Here is a 16,228-nt window from a genome sequence, read left to right as displayed (position 1 = left end):
TTAGTGTGTGGTGCTCAGGTGCAGTTACCTTTCACTTTAAGCATGTGCTAACAAGGGGTCAAACATTAAATTTCACCTGTTGCTTTACCAACCATTTGCATTTCCCCATATCTTCCTATAGGGAGCACAGAGGGCACTGTTCTTTCCTTGAACCTCATAGGAGAATATTTATGTTCCAGTGAAAAAAATCCCCTTTGTAATGTCATGATTTCTCTATTGCATTTTATCACATTTACATCAGTTCAACAACAGATATCTGCACTGCATGCCAAAATTTGTGAAAGTGTTTCCTTTATAAAAAATCAACATATTAAAGCCTGCCATACATGGCTCAAATTTCAGCCAACTTTTGCTAAATCGGATGCAATTTGAGCCATCGTGGCCTTTTCGGTACCATCCAGCCAAGAAAGTTTAATTGGAATATCCAAGGCGCAAGGTAAGAAAATATCAGTCAAACTGAAATCTGTATATGGCTAGCCTAAAGCTGGACACAGACAGATCAAAGTCATCAGGAACCGGCCAAATTTAGATCCAAGTATGAGTAGGCTGGTTGTACTGAAGTTGATCCATCAATCAACAGTACAGTACAACCAGCCCGTTGGATTCTTCTCATGCTATCACTGCCGGTAGACAGATCGAATCTTGGCTGGTTCAGCAGGGACTTGGGTACATTCAGCCTGTTCATACATGGTTCAAATCTCGGCCGCTTCCTGCTAAACTGGTTGTGATTCTAACTGTCTATGTCTGACTTAATGTTTAACATAATTAACCCTGTCTGCACTGTGTTTGCAGTTCTTCATTATCAGCTGTAAATTAGATATGAACACTGTCTGTCCTTAAAGGGGTTAAAATGTAGAAACATCCTCCTACATTATGTGTTAATAAGGGATTGTGTAGGGAAAAAGAGATTTGAGACTTTGAGAATTCTTAGAATCAGCCAAACACCTTAGAAACATCTAAAATGTATATATACAGTGATACCTCGGTTCACGAACGCTTCTGTTCACGAACAACTCGGTTCACGAACAGAAAAGTTCATAAAAATATGCTCCGGTTCACGAACTCCGCCTCGGTTCACGAACAGGAGCCGCGGCCATTTTAATGCTATTTCCAGGCTGTCACATGGTCGTGACTTCCTGTAGGAAGATCGTGGAGAGAAGAAGACACACAGAAAGAAGTGTACTGCGAGTACTGTGCATACATTTCAAGGTATTTTTTGATTTTTGGTGTGCTTTTTAGCACATACAGTACTGTACTGTACTACAGTGTACTGTTCTTGCTGTTCTTGCTGTATTGTACAGTTCACTGGACACCCAATATGGCTCCCAAGAAGCATAGTGGAAAGAAGAAAGTGCAGAGCAGCAATGAAGGTGACAAGAACAGCAATGCAGGTGACAATGTGCAAAGTGGAAATGCAAGTGACAATGTGCAAAGGGGAAATGCAAGTGACAATGTGCAAAGTGGAAATGCAAGTGACAATGTGCAAAGGGGAAATGCAAGTGACAATGTGCAAAGTGGAAATGCAAGTGACAATGTGCAAAGGGGAAATGCAGGTGACAAGAATGTGCAGCGCAAGCATGGGGGCAAAAAGAAAGTGCAGAGCAGTAGTAAAGGTGACAGCAAGGTTGTGAAGAAAATAACCATTGAGCTGAAGAAGGAAATTATAGAAAAGCATGACCGTGGTATTCGTGTGACTGATCTGGCCTCGGAGTACAAGATGGCAAAGTCAACAATCTCGACTATTCTGAAAAACAAAGCCGCCATCAAAGGAGCTGATGTTGCAAAAGGAGTAACAATGTTAAACAAGCAGAGGACGCAAGTGCTGGAAGAGGTGGAAAAACTTTTGCTTGTGTGGTTGAATGAGAAACAGCTGGCAGGTGATAGCGTTAGTGAAGCTATGATCTGTGAGAAAGCCAGGAAATTGCACAGTGATTTACTGCAAAGAAGCCCCTCTACAACTGCAGCAAGTGACGAATTTAAAGCCAGTAGGGGGTGGTTTGAAAAATTCCGCAGGAGAAGTGGCATCCACAGTGTGATTAGACATGGTGAGGCTTCCAGTTCTGACAAGGCCGCAGCAGAAGCCTACAAGTTAGACTTTGCGGAATTCATGAAGACAGAAGGATACGTCCCTCAACAAGTGTTCAACTGTGATGAAACAGGGCTCTTCTGGAAAAAAATGCCGAACAGAACCTATATCACGCAGGAGGAAAAGGCACTACCAGGGCACAAGCCCATGAAGGACAGATTGACCCTTTTGCTGTGTGCCAACGCAAGCGCCGATATGAAAATTAAACCACTACTGGTGTACCATTCTCAGACCCCTCGTGCATTTAGGGAACAAAATGTGAACAAGGCCAGACTGCCCGTCATGTGGAGAGCCAATGCCAAAGCTTGGGTCACAAGGCAATTGTTTATGGAATGGCTGCACGAGGTGTTTGCACCCACCGTCAGAAAATATCTTTCTGATAACCAGCTGCCTGAAAGGTGCCTTCTTCTGATGGACAATGCCCCGGCACACCCTCCAGCCTTGGTGGATGATATGGATGCTGAGTATGACTTCATCAAGGTAAAGTTCCTCCCCCCCAACACAACACCACTTCTGCAGCCTATGGACCAGCAAGTCATCTGCAACTTCAAGAAGCTGTACACAAAGGCGCTCTTCACTAGGTGTTTTAATGTCACTGAAGAGACGTCCTTGACTTTGAAAGACTTCTGGAAGAAACATTTCAATGTTGCCCACTGCATTAACCTCATTGACAAAGCCTGGGAAGAGGTCACTCCCCGAACCCTAAATTCAGCCTGGAGGAAACTGTGGCCAGAATGTGTCGCTGAACGTGAACATGACATTGAAGGGCCTGATGATGAGGTAGTGGAGGAAATTGTGTCCATGGGCAAGAGTATGGGTCTGGACGTTGATGGTGCTGATGTGGAAGAGCTTGTTGAGGAACATAGGGAGGAGCTGACCACGGAAGAACTTTCTGAACTCCACAGTGAGCAGCAGAAGGCACTTCTTGAGGAGCATTCCACTGAGGAAGAGGAAGAAAGGGAGGAGGTTAGCAGTGATGCCATAAAATCCATTATGCAAAAATGGAATGAGTGCCATGATTTTTTTGAAAAGCACCACCCCAACATAACTGTCGTGAACAGAGTGTTAAATCTCATGAATGATAATGTGGTCTCTCATTTCCGGAGGGTTATGCAGCGCAGGAAGAGACAAGTGACATTGGACAGATTTTTCAGCAAAACTGAGCCTGCAGCTAGGAGACAAAGGAGAGAGGAAACCCCTGAAGGAGATCCCCCTGATGTCCTTATGGAGGGGGACTCTCCCTCCAAACAATAACTGCCTCCCACCTGCCTCCCACCTGCCTTCCTCCATGCCAGAAGTCATCACAAGCAAGGTTAGTGTCCTCTCTTTATACATTACTATACTGTACTAATGTGTATTGTAATTTTTTTTCATATTTTTGTGCTTCAAAAACCCCCAAAAAAAGGTCAGCACGGATTAACCGGATTTACATTGAACCCTATGGGAAAATGTGCCTCGGTTCGCGACCAATTCGGTTCGCGACCAGAGTCAGTTCACGAATTAAGTTCGTGAACCGAGGTATCACTGTATATATATATATATATATATATATTTTTTTTTTTTTATTATTATTATTATTATTATTATTTTATTATTATTATTTTAGGTTTGCTGTGTGAAAGGGAACACATACTTTATAGTGAGGTTTTCTCAAATTTGACTGTAAAAGTGGAAACACACTTTACACTAACTGGACCACTGCACTTCAGTCACAATTTTCGATTTTGGGAGAGCCATAACTGAGAAAGGATAGCATGGAGATAAGTGTAATTAACACATTACACTAACTTTTCTATAGATAATTTATGAAGCTTTTCCTTAAGAGCTTTGGGTTACATTCCTGTATTTGATATTTTTAAATAAATATTGTGTAGAAGTGTGCAGACAGAGTCTTAAAGTAAAGTTCTACTCATTTAAAAGTCAGCAGCTACAAAAAGTGTAGCTGCTGACTTTTAACCACTTGACATCCGGGCCTATTTTGGCACTTTTCTCCTTCATGTAAAAATCAAAACTTTTCCCTAGAAGATTAATCAGAACCCCCAAACATTATATATTTTTTTTAGCAGACACCCTAGGGAATAAAATGGCAGGCATTGCAACTTTTTTTCTCGCACGGTATTTGCGCAATAATTGTTCAAATGCATTTTTTGGGGGAAAAAAACGGTTTCATGGATTAAAAAATAACAAAACAGTAAAGTTAGCCCAATTTTTTTGTATAATGTGAAATATGATGTTACGCCGAGTAAACAGATACCTAACATGTCACACTTTAATATTGCACGCACTCATGGAATGGCGCCAAACTTCAGTACTTAAGAATCTCCATAGGCGACGCTTTAATTTTATTTTACAGGTTACTATTTTCGAGTTACAGAGGAGTTCTAGTACTGGTATTGTTGCACACGCTCTAACGCACGCGACGATACCTCACATGTGGGGTTTGAAGGGCGTTTACATATGTGGGCGGGACTTGCATGCAAGTAAGTTCACTTCTAAGCGCGAGCTACCGGGGACAGGGGCGTTTAAAAAAAAGACCCCACATCTCTCCTCCAGGCTTACAAGCATTAGATCGGTGAAAAAAAATCACCGATGTAATGACGACAGCCGCTATTGCGGCTTTGTTTACTTCCGTGTACCGGGCGTGACGTCATAACGTCACGCCCGAACCACCGACATTCATAGAGATGACTGGTGACCATCTGGTCACTAGTCATCTCTATGCTTTCCCTAATGAACGCCCGCCGATTCGCTCTCCGGGCCCTCCGATGTCCCCTCCCGCCGCCTATAAGAATGATCAAGTGGTGGAACCGCCGCTATGATCATTCTTATGTTGCACAGAATCGCCGACTGAAGACGCTGATATCTGAATGATGCCTGTAGATGCAGGCATCATTCAGATATCACCGCACAAAGCCGAGGACGTCCATGGACGTCCTCGGATCTCAAGTGGTTAATAATCAGACACTTACCTGTCCCACGGTCTAGCGATGCGGGCGCATAAAGCCCTGCTCTTCTGCCTCTCCTCCCTGAGGCACTGGCATTCTAACTGTGGGCACCCAGCTGTGGCTTCACAGCCGGGTGCACACTGCGCATGCACGAGCCGCGCTGCGTGCTGTGAATGGCTGGGCAGTCCTCTGGGACCTGTGACGTGTTCCAGAAGATTGCAGGGAGGGAGGGAGGAGAGGTGATCTTCCTTCCAGTGCCACGGCGCCAGGAGAGGAAGCAGGAGCTGGGTGCCTATAAAAACAGGGTACTCGCTCCTATCCCCAAAAAAAAGGACATGCCAAATTTGGCATGCCAGGGGGTCACCAACACTTAAGGCAGAAGTTTCAATTTTGGGTGAAACTCCACCTTAACAGCAGATGTTGCAGCAGCAGATCAAGCAAGGGCCACTGTAGAGGTAAGTGTAACCTGTCACATGGCATGTACTTATTACGCAGCTGTCAATTAACCAGTACACAATTGTACCAGACTGCTTTGTACAGCTCACTCACAAGCAATATTAACTAAAATGTTTTTCACTAATGCATATTTCGACACGATTTAACAAACTTGAGAGGAAATGTGAAGTCTCTGAAATAAAAAAAATACATTTTTTTCTAAATGTCTAATTTTTTAAGGCCAATTTGGAAATACTGAAAATAGTTTTCTTACATTTACTGTGACTGAACTTAAAATGTAAAGTTTTACCTAAATGTTTCTAGTGTTCACAGTGCAAACAGTTTCAACAACATGCGCTAGCCATAAAGCTGAGAAAAATATATTTTTTAATTTCTCAAACAACACCATAAATTCTAATAATCCAAGCACAAATACTGGCCCAGATTTAAGAAGCACTTGCGCCCGCGCAACCATAGGTTGCGTGGCGCAAGGGCTTACTTGCTCCGGTGTAACGAGTGCTCCTGATTCAGGAACCTCGTTACACCGACTGCAGCCTAGGATGTGACAGACATAAGCCTCCTTATGCCTTCACATCCCAGGCTGCATTCTTGCGTTCGCCGCTAGGGGGCGCGGCCATTGTGATCGGCGTATAGTATGCAAATTGCATACTACCACCGATTCACAAAAGTTGCGCGGGCCCTGCGCACGCAAGGTACGGAGTTTCCTTACGGCCACTTTAGCATAAGGCTGCTCCTGCTAATAGCAGGCGCAACCAATGCTAAAGTATAGCTGCGCTTCCCGCTCGCGACGTTCAAATTTTACGTTGTTTATGTAAGTGAACCGTGAATGGCGCTGGACGCCATTCACGTTCACTTAGAAGCAAATGACGTCCTTGCGACGTCATTTGCCGCAATGCACGTCAGGAAAGTTTCCCGACGGAGCATGCGCTGTTCGCTCGGCGCGGGAGCGCGCCTAATTTAAATGATTCCCGCCCCCGGCGGGATCATTTACATTAGGCGCCCTTACGCAGGGCTATTTAGCATATCGCCCGTGCAATTTACGGAGCAACTGCTCCGTGAATCGCGGGCAAAGCGCAATATTTGTGTGGGCGCAGAGAAAAATTTTTGCTCTTTGCCCACGCAAATATTGCGCGATTCTACCTGAATCTGGGCCACTGTATTCCTTCAAATAATTATTACATATTTGGGTCCTATGGGAATTTAAAAAACAACAACTGAGGTTAACATTATTTTAATTTTACTTATGCAATGTTTTTTGGTGCACATTAAAGTATTAAAGAAAATATAATTTTGTTGCATGGGAAATTGTATTATATCATACTGCATGCCAGCTTTCCAAATGTCCCTGCCGGGTAGATTCATTGTCTCCGTTTTCCTAGTGACCATTGTTTGTGGTGCATAAAGTAACAGGAAATCAAAAATTCCACAGCTGTAACTTCCACAAGATGCGGGTGAAAATCTTCACAAATTGTGATAACTGTTCTAGAGGTTATTTACTTCCTCTTTAAACTTTTCCTGTTGGATCTTATAGACACAAAGTGAAGGGGTAAACAAATGGAGGCACTGCTTAATGATTAATATATAAAAAAGAACTGTTGACCTGCCATTGCAAGCATTGTTCTGACCATTATGTATTTTCTGGGTTTATAAAAGAAAGTCAGTTTCCCCTATTACATGTTTAAACTTGAACTGACATCTACCAGTGAAATTTCTATACTGGGTAAAATGTGGTTGGCAAGAGAATGCAGCAAAAGTCAGTTTATATGAGAGGAGAGTCTTGCACACAGTTGATGTCCTTAGGCCAGAAGACATTCTGGTCCATGTCAAACATAGACACACTAATCCTGCATCCTAAGTACCTCACTAATTTCAGTGGAGGAATCAAGAGACATTGTTGTATTTCTTTCTGTGTTAAGCAATAATTGGCTATAGCTAGGCTTTTGTGGGACTTGGGTTGGTGGGAAAGCTCTATGTAGGAACAGCAAAGCTACATTTAATTTAGACAGCAGATATTATATATCTGTGTCAAGCAAATCTCCCTCAAGAAGCTATTAAAAATAGTTTTACCTTTACTTTTCCAAAGCTTCCCTTGGGAATGACAATATTATGAGAATACACCTCCACAGAAATGTCCTTTAGCCATGATACCAAGGATGCTCCACGATTCTCATTTTTGGCTTCAACACTAAAGAATGGAAGTTGATTTCCTGCTAGGCAATTTCTTGCAAGTAAATAGGCACATGAACCTTGAAAGTGGAAAAGGAGTCCATCAAATGTGTGGTAATGAGGGTCTCCAAACACTACACATGTGCTGCTTTCAACAGGTAGACACTGGAAATATTTCTCCCTTGGTTCACACACTTCATATGGGCCACAGACTGTCTCTTGACAAGAAATCTCATTATTTAAATCGAGGCAACGGCATCTTGTAGAGCAGTTTGCATTTTCCCAAAATTGCTGTCCTCCTCGTATAAAATGGCCTGAAAAGAAGATAACATCATCATTACAACCACATTTTATTTACATCAGATTATAATTTGGAATGTGTTTTGCATTGGTTCAAACATGAATTGGACTTGAAACAAAGTCATTCTCAGTTTGAGTTTTGAAATGGCATACTAATACAGTCGTTCATGCCCATAGCAACTAATTACCAACAATGTACTTCCTGGCCTCTAAACTGTGGTCAGGTAACTTAAAATGATCAGGTCTCCTACCTATACAATTTTTTGTTCCCAGCAGCCTTTGTTGTATTTATTGTAGGAGGCATGGGGTAGATGGGGAGAGCTCATTGCCTTTTTTTATTTTGCAGGAAGAGGTAGTTACTACTGCTGAAAACATCTGTATTTAGAGTAACTGACAGACCTTGGTAACATTGGGGAGATCAAAGAGTGATCAAAGAGTTTTCATGAAGAGATAGTTGCTGCTATTTTACCAGTACTGCTTCTTAGAACGTTGTCCGCTTTTGCAGTCAAATAATAAAAAAAAACACTATATGTTTACTATTCTCATTCACACTGCATGTATAAAAAATAATTTGAACCACTTCAGCCCCGGAAGATTTGACTGCTGAATGACCAGGCCATTTTTTGCGATACAGCACTGTGTCGCTTTGTGTCACTGTGACCGCCTCCTGCACATTTACAGAATGGCACAGCTGGGCACAGGAACGTACCTGTACGTCCCCTTTAAGTGCCCAGCCGTGGGTCGCTTGCGACCCGGTCCGAAGCTCCGTGACCGCGGCCGCGGGACCCGCGGACCCGATCACCGCCAGTGTCCCGCGATCGGTCACAGGAGCTGAAGAACGGGGAGAGGTGTGTGTAAACACACCTTCGCCCTTATTCACAGTGGCAATGTCACTGATCGTCTGTTCCCTTCCCTGATATAGGGAAAGGTGATCAGTGACGTCACACGTCCAGCCCCGCCCCCCTACAGTTAAAACACATATGAGGTCACACATAACCCCTACAGCGCCCCCTAGTGGTTAACTCCTAAACTGCAATTGTCATTTTCACAGTAAACAATGCATTTTTATAGCATTTTTGCTGTAAAAATGACAATGGTCCCAAAAATGTTACCAAAAATAGGAAGAAGAATATGTATCGGTCTAAACTGAGGAAAAATTTTGTTTAAAAAAAATTGATATTTATTATAGCTATCTTTTTTGGGGGTATTTATTATAGCAAAAAGTAAAAAATATTGTTTTTTTTCAAAATTGTCGCTCTATTTTTGTTTATAGCGCAAAAAATAAAAACCGCAGAGGTGATCAAATACCACCAAAAGAAAGCTCTATTTGTGGGGAAAAAAGGACGCCAATTTTGTTTGGGAGCCACATCGCACGACCGCGCAAATGTCAGTTAAAACGACGCAGTGCCGAATCGCAAAAACTGGCCAGGTCCTTTACCTGCATAATGGTCCGGGTCTTAAGTGGTTAACTGACAATTGTGCGGCCATACAACGTTGTACCCACCTAAAGGAACTGACATACAGCTATGACTGCTCGCGGGACTGTGCCAACCTGCCACAGTATAATGACGGCGGCTGGTCGGCAAGGGGTTAAACAATGTCGGAGTGAGCTTGTCCCATGTCTGTCTTCATTGACATACAATGCAAGGAGCCCAGCTGCTACATGTTTCATTATTAGGACAGAGACGTGTGAAAAAAAAAGATACAATTGATAATGAAGATCTGCCCATGCAGCACAGACTGGGTTAATTATGGCAAACGCAGCTGCCCAGTCCCCTCCTAAACAAGGAAAATTATCTAGCATTTTTCCTTGCTGGAGGGTCCAGCATAGAGCATCTAAAAAAGGTAAGCTGCAATTTGTTATCTTTTTATTTAAGTTTTGCTATGTGAAAAGGGGCATGCAACAAATGTAAAGTAGGTATTATCTCAATTGGATTGCAAATGAGGAAATACAGTCAGCCCAACTAGTCAATATCCCTGTAACTGATAGGCAGAGATCAAACTGTCTTTACAAGGACAGAAAGGGTCCTTTTATTTTCCTTTTTTAAAGAATCAGCAGCATCAACTTGCTTCTGACACAGGAAAAGCTGCTTTTTGTTTGAAGCACAATCACCACATAATTGTGCGTTACAGTTTATTTCACCCAAATCACCTTATTGTTAATTGCACCAAAGCACCAAATCCTCAATACCCCTAGTGTCATAGCTGATAATAAAATATTTAAAGTGCAGCTCTCTTAGAAAAACTAAATAAATCTTTATTATGTCATGTACACACGATCGGAATTTCCGATAACAAAACTGAAGATTTTTTTTCCGACTGAATTTTGGCTCAAACTTGTGTTGCATACATACGGTCACACAAATGTTGTCAGAAATTCCGAACGTCAAGAATGCGGTGACATACAACACTACGACGAGCCGAGAAAAATGAAGTTCAATGATTCCGAGCATGCGTAGGATTTTTGTGCGGTGGAATTGCATACAGATGATCGGAATTTCCGACAAGAACTTTTCCCGTCGGCAAATTTGAGAACCAGCTCTCAAATTTTTGCTGTCGGAAATTCCGACAGAAAATGTCCGATGAGGCCTGCACACGGTCGGAATTTTTGACTAAAAGCTCACATCGAACATTTCTTGTTGGAAATTCTGATCGCGTGTACTCGTCATAACTTAAAAGCATACAAGATCAACAACAACGTGTAAAAGAAATCCACATAGTACAAAATCCAAGACAAGGTGTCCAAATATGTGTTTCACATATGAGAACAATTCATTCAAGTGGCAAAATTATTCAATGTTCATACACCAAGTGTCCAAAATCCAGAAAACAGTGACCCCCCTCATGCTCACAAACTGCTTACTAGGTAAAAATATTCACCAAGCCTTATTGGACAGCATTCAAAGAGTTAATGGCTCCAATACGTGGTATACATCAAAGAGTGAATGGCTCCAATACCCTGTATGCTTCCAAACCGGAAATTGCCATCACACAGCCCCACATCAGATATCAAAATCCTGCCACATAAATGCCATAAAAGAAAAGACAACCTCCATAGGGCAAATATCACAAAAAATATTCTATTTCTTAACCACTTAAGAACCGGAAAGTTTTACCCACTTCCTGACCAAGCCATTTTTTGCGATACGGCACTGCGCCGCTTTAACTGACAATTGCGTGGTCCTGCAACATTGTACCCAAACAAAATATATGTTCTTTTTTCACACAAATAGAGCTTTCTTTTGGTGGTATTTGATCACCTCTGCGGTTTTTATTTTTTGCTCTACAGGTATAAACAAAAAAAGAGCAACAATTTTATAAGATAAACAATATTTTTTACTTTTTGCTGTAATGAATATCCCCCAAAAAATTTAAAAAAAACATTTCTTCATCAGTTTAGGCCAATATGTATTCTTCTACATATTTTTGGTAAAAAAAATTCAATAAGCGTATATTGATTGGTTTGTGCAAAAGTTATTGGGCCAGATTCACAGTCAGCTTACGCCGACGTATCTGTTAATACGCTGCGTAAGTTCTGTGATGCGCCGTTGTATCTATGCGCCGTATTCAGGGAACAAGATACGCCTGAATTTTGCCAAGATACGACCGACGTAAGTCTCCTATGCCGTCGTATCTTGGGTGCATATTTACGCTGGCCGCTAGGGGCGCTTCCGTTGATTTACGCGTTGAATATGTAAATGAGCTAGATACGCCGATTCACGAATGTACTTGCGCCCGTCGCAGTAAGCTACGCCGTTTACGTAAGGCGTACGTCCGGCGTAAAGTTACCCCTGCTATATGAGGCGCAGCCAATGCTAAGGTATGCACGACGGAACAGCCGTTGGATTTTACGTTGTTTACGTAAGTCGTACGTGAATGGGGCTGGGTGTAGGTTACGTTCGCGATTCTGGGCACGCGCATGCATGCGCCGTTCATACGGCGCTTCATTTACATGGGGTCACGATTCATTTCAATACAACACGCCCACTACCAGCCTACTTTGAATTAGGCGGGCTTACCCCGGCCCATTTATGCTACGCCGCCGTAACTTAGGGAGCAAGTGCTTTGTGAATACTGTACTTGCCTCTTTATGTTACGTCGGCGTAGCGCATATGAGATGCGCTACAACTGCACAGAGATACGCCGATCTCTGTGAATCTGGCCCATAGCGTCTACAAAATAGGGAATAGATTTATGAAATTTTTATTATTATTATTATTTTTCTGTACTCGCAATGGTGGCGATCAGTTATTTTTAGCAGGATTGCAACATTGCGACGGACAAATTAGTCACCAAACTGAAATGTTTAACACTTTTTTGGGAACCAGTGACATTATTACAATAATCAGTGCTAAAAATATGCACTGTTACTGTACTAACTACACTGGCAAGGAAGGGGTTAACATCAGTGGTGATCAAGGGGTAAATGTGTTCCATCACTGTGTGTTCTTACTGTATGGGGGACTGTGTGACTGGGGAAACACACAGATTTGTCTTCCTGTGTGGCAAACACCACCAGATCCGTGACAGGAATATACACTATTTTTTTATAGTGTTAAAAGCTGTCTGGTGCTTAAAAAGCAGCCCAGTGAAAGTGATTAAATACTGTGCACATATATTTACTACAATATTTAGAAGACTTTTTTTCAGAAAATTAAATACATTCAAATGTTCATTTTTAATTAAAATCTGTCCAGTGTCTGTCGTATTTGAAAAGGGGTTAAATACAGTGCACAGTCACTACAATATTTTGGAAGCTGTTTTCTGTGCAGTAAATACACTGTAATGTGTATTTTTTTAAATAAAATTTGGATAGTGTATGTCCTACCTAAAAAATGTTGTGGTAATATACTGTACATGTAGCCACTACAATTTCGGGGGGGGGGGGGATTTTTTCACAGAAATAATTACACTGTAATGTTGATTTCTTGATAACAAAAAAGGATTTTTTCATTGACAGACACAGCGCTTCCTTATTTAGAACCATAAGGTTATTACAGAAGTAGGACACTAGGCTGAAAAAAAGGCTTGGCTACGCCCATGGGTAGTCCTAGGTGATATACACCCCCCTCTCTGCTATAGGCCTTCAGTTATGTAACAAGCAGTATCAGAAATATTAAAAACTCCATAGAGGGACGGGTGCTGTGTCTGTCAATGAACTCAGAGTAACTTATGGTAAGTCAAAAATCCTATTTTCTCATTCATTCATTGACAAACAGCACTTCCTTATTCAGAACCATAGGGATGTCCCAAAGCAGTGCCAAACATGAGGGGTGCGAAGCCAGGGGGTGTTGAAAGAAAACCGCCATAGCCGACACCTGGCCCTTGATGGTACAGGGCCAAATTCCTTTTAACGTCCCTCTGAAGAAAGGTCAAAATCCAAACCACCGAAAAGGAACGTGGGTGAAACCCCACTGACTCACACCATGAAATATACACTTTCAATTTCCGATGATATACCTTCCTAGTCTTGTGTAGTGTTGGAATCACCGACGCAGATAAGCCTCTATCCTTCAACACCAGGCTTTCAACAGACATTCCGTTAAAGCCAGCAACGGTAAAGCAGGGAGGAAGATCAGTTTCCATCAGTGCACCCTCATCAGTTCTTATCAGTGCACCCTCATCAGTTCCCATCAGTGCACCCTCATCAGAACCCAGCAGTGCACCCTCATCAGAACCCAGCAGTGCACCCTCATCAGAACCCAGCAGTGCAGCCTCATTAGACCAGCCTCATCAGCACCCATCAGTGCAGCCATATCTGTCCCAGTGTCCGTACCACAGTTTGTCACCACGGCCTGCAGTCACCGATATGGCGATTTTTTTTCCACTGAGGAGGCATACTAACTGCTTAGCTTGACTGATGAGAGCAGCAGGGATGCAACAGGAAACCTGCGTTACAACAGAGGGGGGCGGGGTCACCCGTCACATCACTGGGAAAACCCGGGTTTCACCTTGCGTCAGAGGGGGGCAGGGTCACGTGACGGGTGGCTCCGTCCTCAGCTACATAAGACCTGTCAGGCTGACGCAACGTCATTTCCGGGGTGTCTCCGGTGGAGACAGGATGCTGTTCCTCGCTGTGCTGGACATCATCGCTGAAGCCTGGAGAGGAGATCATTCATCGCTGGATACTGACAGCGCTGGAGTGGAGATTGAGAGTGCATTACCACCACTGGAATCTTTTTTTTTTTTTTTTTTAATGACATCTCAACTGTGTCTATGTTTTTTTTTGTTTGTTTTTTACACTTTCTTTGTTAAATGGTAGGGGTACAATGTACCCCATACCAATTCTCATAGGGGGGGCCGGGATCTGGGGGTCCCTGTGTTAAAGGGGTCTTCCAGATTCCGATAAGCCCCCGCCCGCAGACCCCCACAACCACTGGGCAAGGGTCGTGGGGATGAGGCCCTTGTCCCCATTAACATGGGGACAAGGTGCTTTGAAGGGTCACAGACCCCCAAAGCACGCTCCCCATGTTGAGAGCATGTGGCCTGGTACGGTTCAGGAGGGGGGGCGCTCTCTCATCCCCCCTCTTTTCCTGCGGCCTGCCAGGTTGCGTGATCGGAATAAAGGGTCTGGTATGGATTTTTGAGGGGAACTCTACGCCATTTTTTTTTATTTGGCGCAGGGCTCCCCTTAATATCCATACCAGACCTGAAGGGCCTGGTAATTTAATTTGGGGGGACCCCCACACATTTTTTTTTTTATCAATGACTTTTAATGACTTTTCTCTTTATTGTCGGGAGCCGACAATTCATTACAGCCGCGAGTACTTTTAAATTACTTTTTTTCCTTCAGAAATGACATTTTATGCAGGGACAGTTCTAAGCAGGGGAAACAAGCGCTACTTTACAGAAATACTATACACACCCCCCAGGTATGAAATTTAAAGGAATATTTCACTTATTGTTCCACTTTAAGCATTATTAAAATCACTGCTCCCGAAAAAACTGCATTTTTTTTGCATTGATACATGTCTCCTGGGGCAGGACCCGGGTCCCCAAGCACTTTTTATGACAATAACTTGCATATAAAGAACAAAAAGGTTTGCCTACTAAGTGCAGTATGTTAATAATTACGGTTTATTAATGTAATCAGCCAAATGGCTACTCACATGACAGTAGTGAGAAATGAGCATTAATATACATATATGGGCTGTGCGGTCACTGTGAAGTCCGGGAATCCATGCCAAGTGCTGTCCTGGTATGCTGCAGCAATCCGGACTGGACAGAGAGATGTGACGGTGAAGCCCGCCGGCCTGTATTCTGCTCCTCAGCGGTGTACGTACCATCGTCTGATATCTGAAGAAGAAGCGGAAGCTTCGAAATGCGTCATCTGACACGCCCCAGCGTCACATCCGGTTTTGGGTCACTCTGTGTGCGTTCCACGCTGGTACGCACACCGCTATGGAGCAGAATACAGGCCGGCCGGCTTCACCATCACATCTCTCTGCCCTGTCCGGATCACTGCAGCATACAAGGACAGAACGGAGTTCCGTACTTCACAGTAACTGCACAGCCCATATATGGATATTCATGCTCATTTCTCACTGCTGTCATGTAAGTAGCCATTTGGCTGATTAAATTAATAAACCATCATTATTAACCTCCCTGGCGGTATGATTCTTTCAGATTTTAGGTGCTGAAAGCGGTACCATTAATTTTCATGGAAATTTGGCATTTTATATTGTAGGCCTGTAATTCCTAGGAATAACTCACTTAATTTTGTCCAAACAAGAGTCTAGTAGACATCCCGGGTATGATAAAGTTTGAAACACAAAATCATAAATTATAATATAATAAATAACTATAAATAATTATAACAAATAATAATAAAATAATAATAAAAATTATTCTATAATGTAATCAAATCAAAAACACTGAAATTTGCTCAGTTGCAGAATTGTCGCTGTCATTAGATTTAGTGTTTGATGACAAATTTCCCCACAAAACACTATCGCTCAATTCTGCAAGTGGTTCTAATTTATTATCGCTGTTTTCTAGCTGGTCTAAAAGCACTTTTGACATAAAGGGACACTTTTTGGTTGCTATGAACAATCTCCAGTTTCCAGGCAGAAAGAACAGTTTTTATGATATAAAACTGCATGCAGGACACTGGGCAGACCACTAGGGACAAAGGGGGTGTGTATTTATTTCATACAGTACTGTAATCTACAGTATACTGTATGTGTACTGTGTTTTAACTTTCTTGAGTTTGGCGCCAATCTCCGCCCTCGTGCGTCATAACGTAGCAGGGAACGGAGCTCGGCAGCACTCGGGC

At 42.7% G+C, this 16,228-nt stretch overlaps 1 protein-coding gene across 1 annotated transcript in view; it reads right to left on the bottom strand.

Annotated features, from left to right (window-relative positions):
- The window catches only part of LOC120915224 (alpha-tectorin-like), a 128,870-nt gene that overhangs the window by 70,123 nt on the left and 42,519 nt on the right, over positions 1–16,228 (bottom strand). The window contains exon 5 of the mRNA XM_040325555.1: positions 7,555–7,967. Within this exon, the coding sequence (XP_040181489.1) occupies positions 7,555–7,967 (413 nt within the window). The remainder of the gene's footprint in view (positions 1–7,554; positions 7,968–16,228) is intronic.

Source organism: Rana temporaria, chromosome 10 (assembly GCF_905171775.1).
Source record: "Rana temporaria chromosome 10, aRanTem1.1, whole genome shotgun sequence".
In the NCBI taxonomy this organism is placed as follows: Eukaryota; Metazoa; Chordata; class Amphibia; order Anura; family Ranidae; genus Rana; species Rana temporaria.
This window is presented reverse-complemented; position numbering and strand designations above follow the sequence as displayed.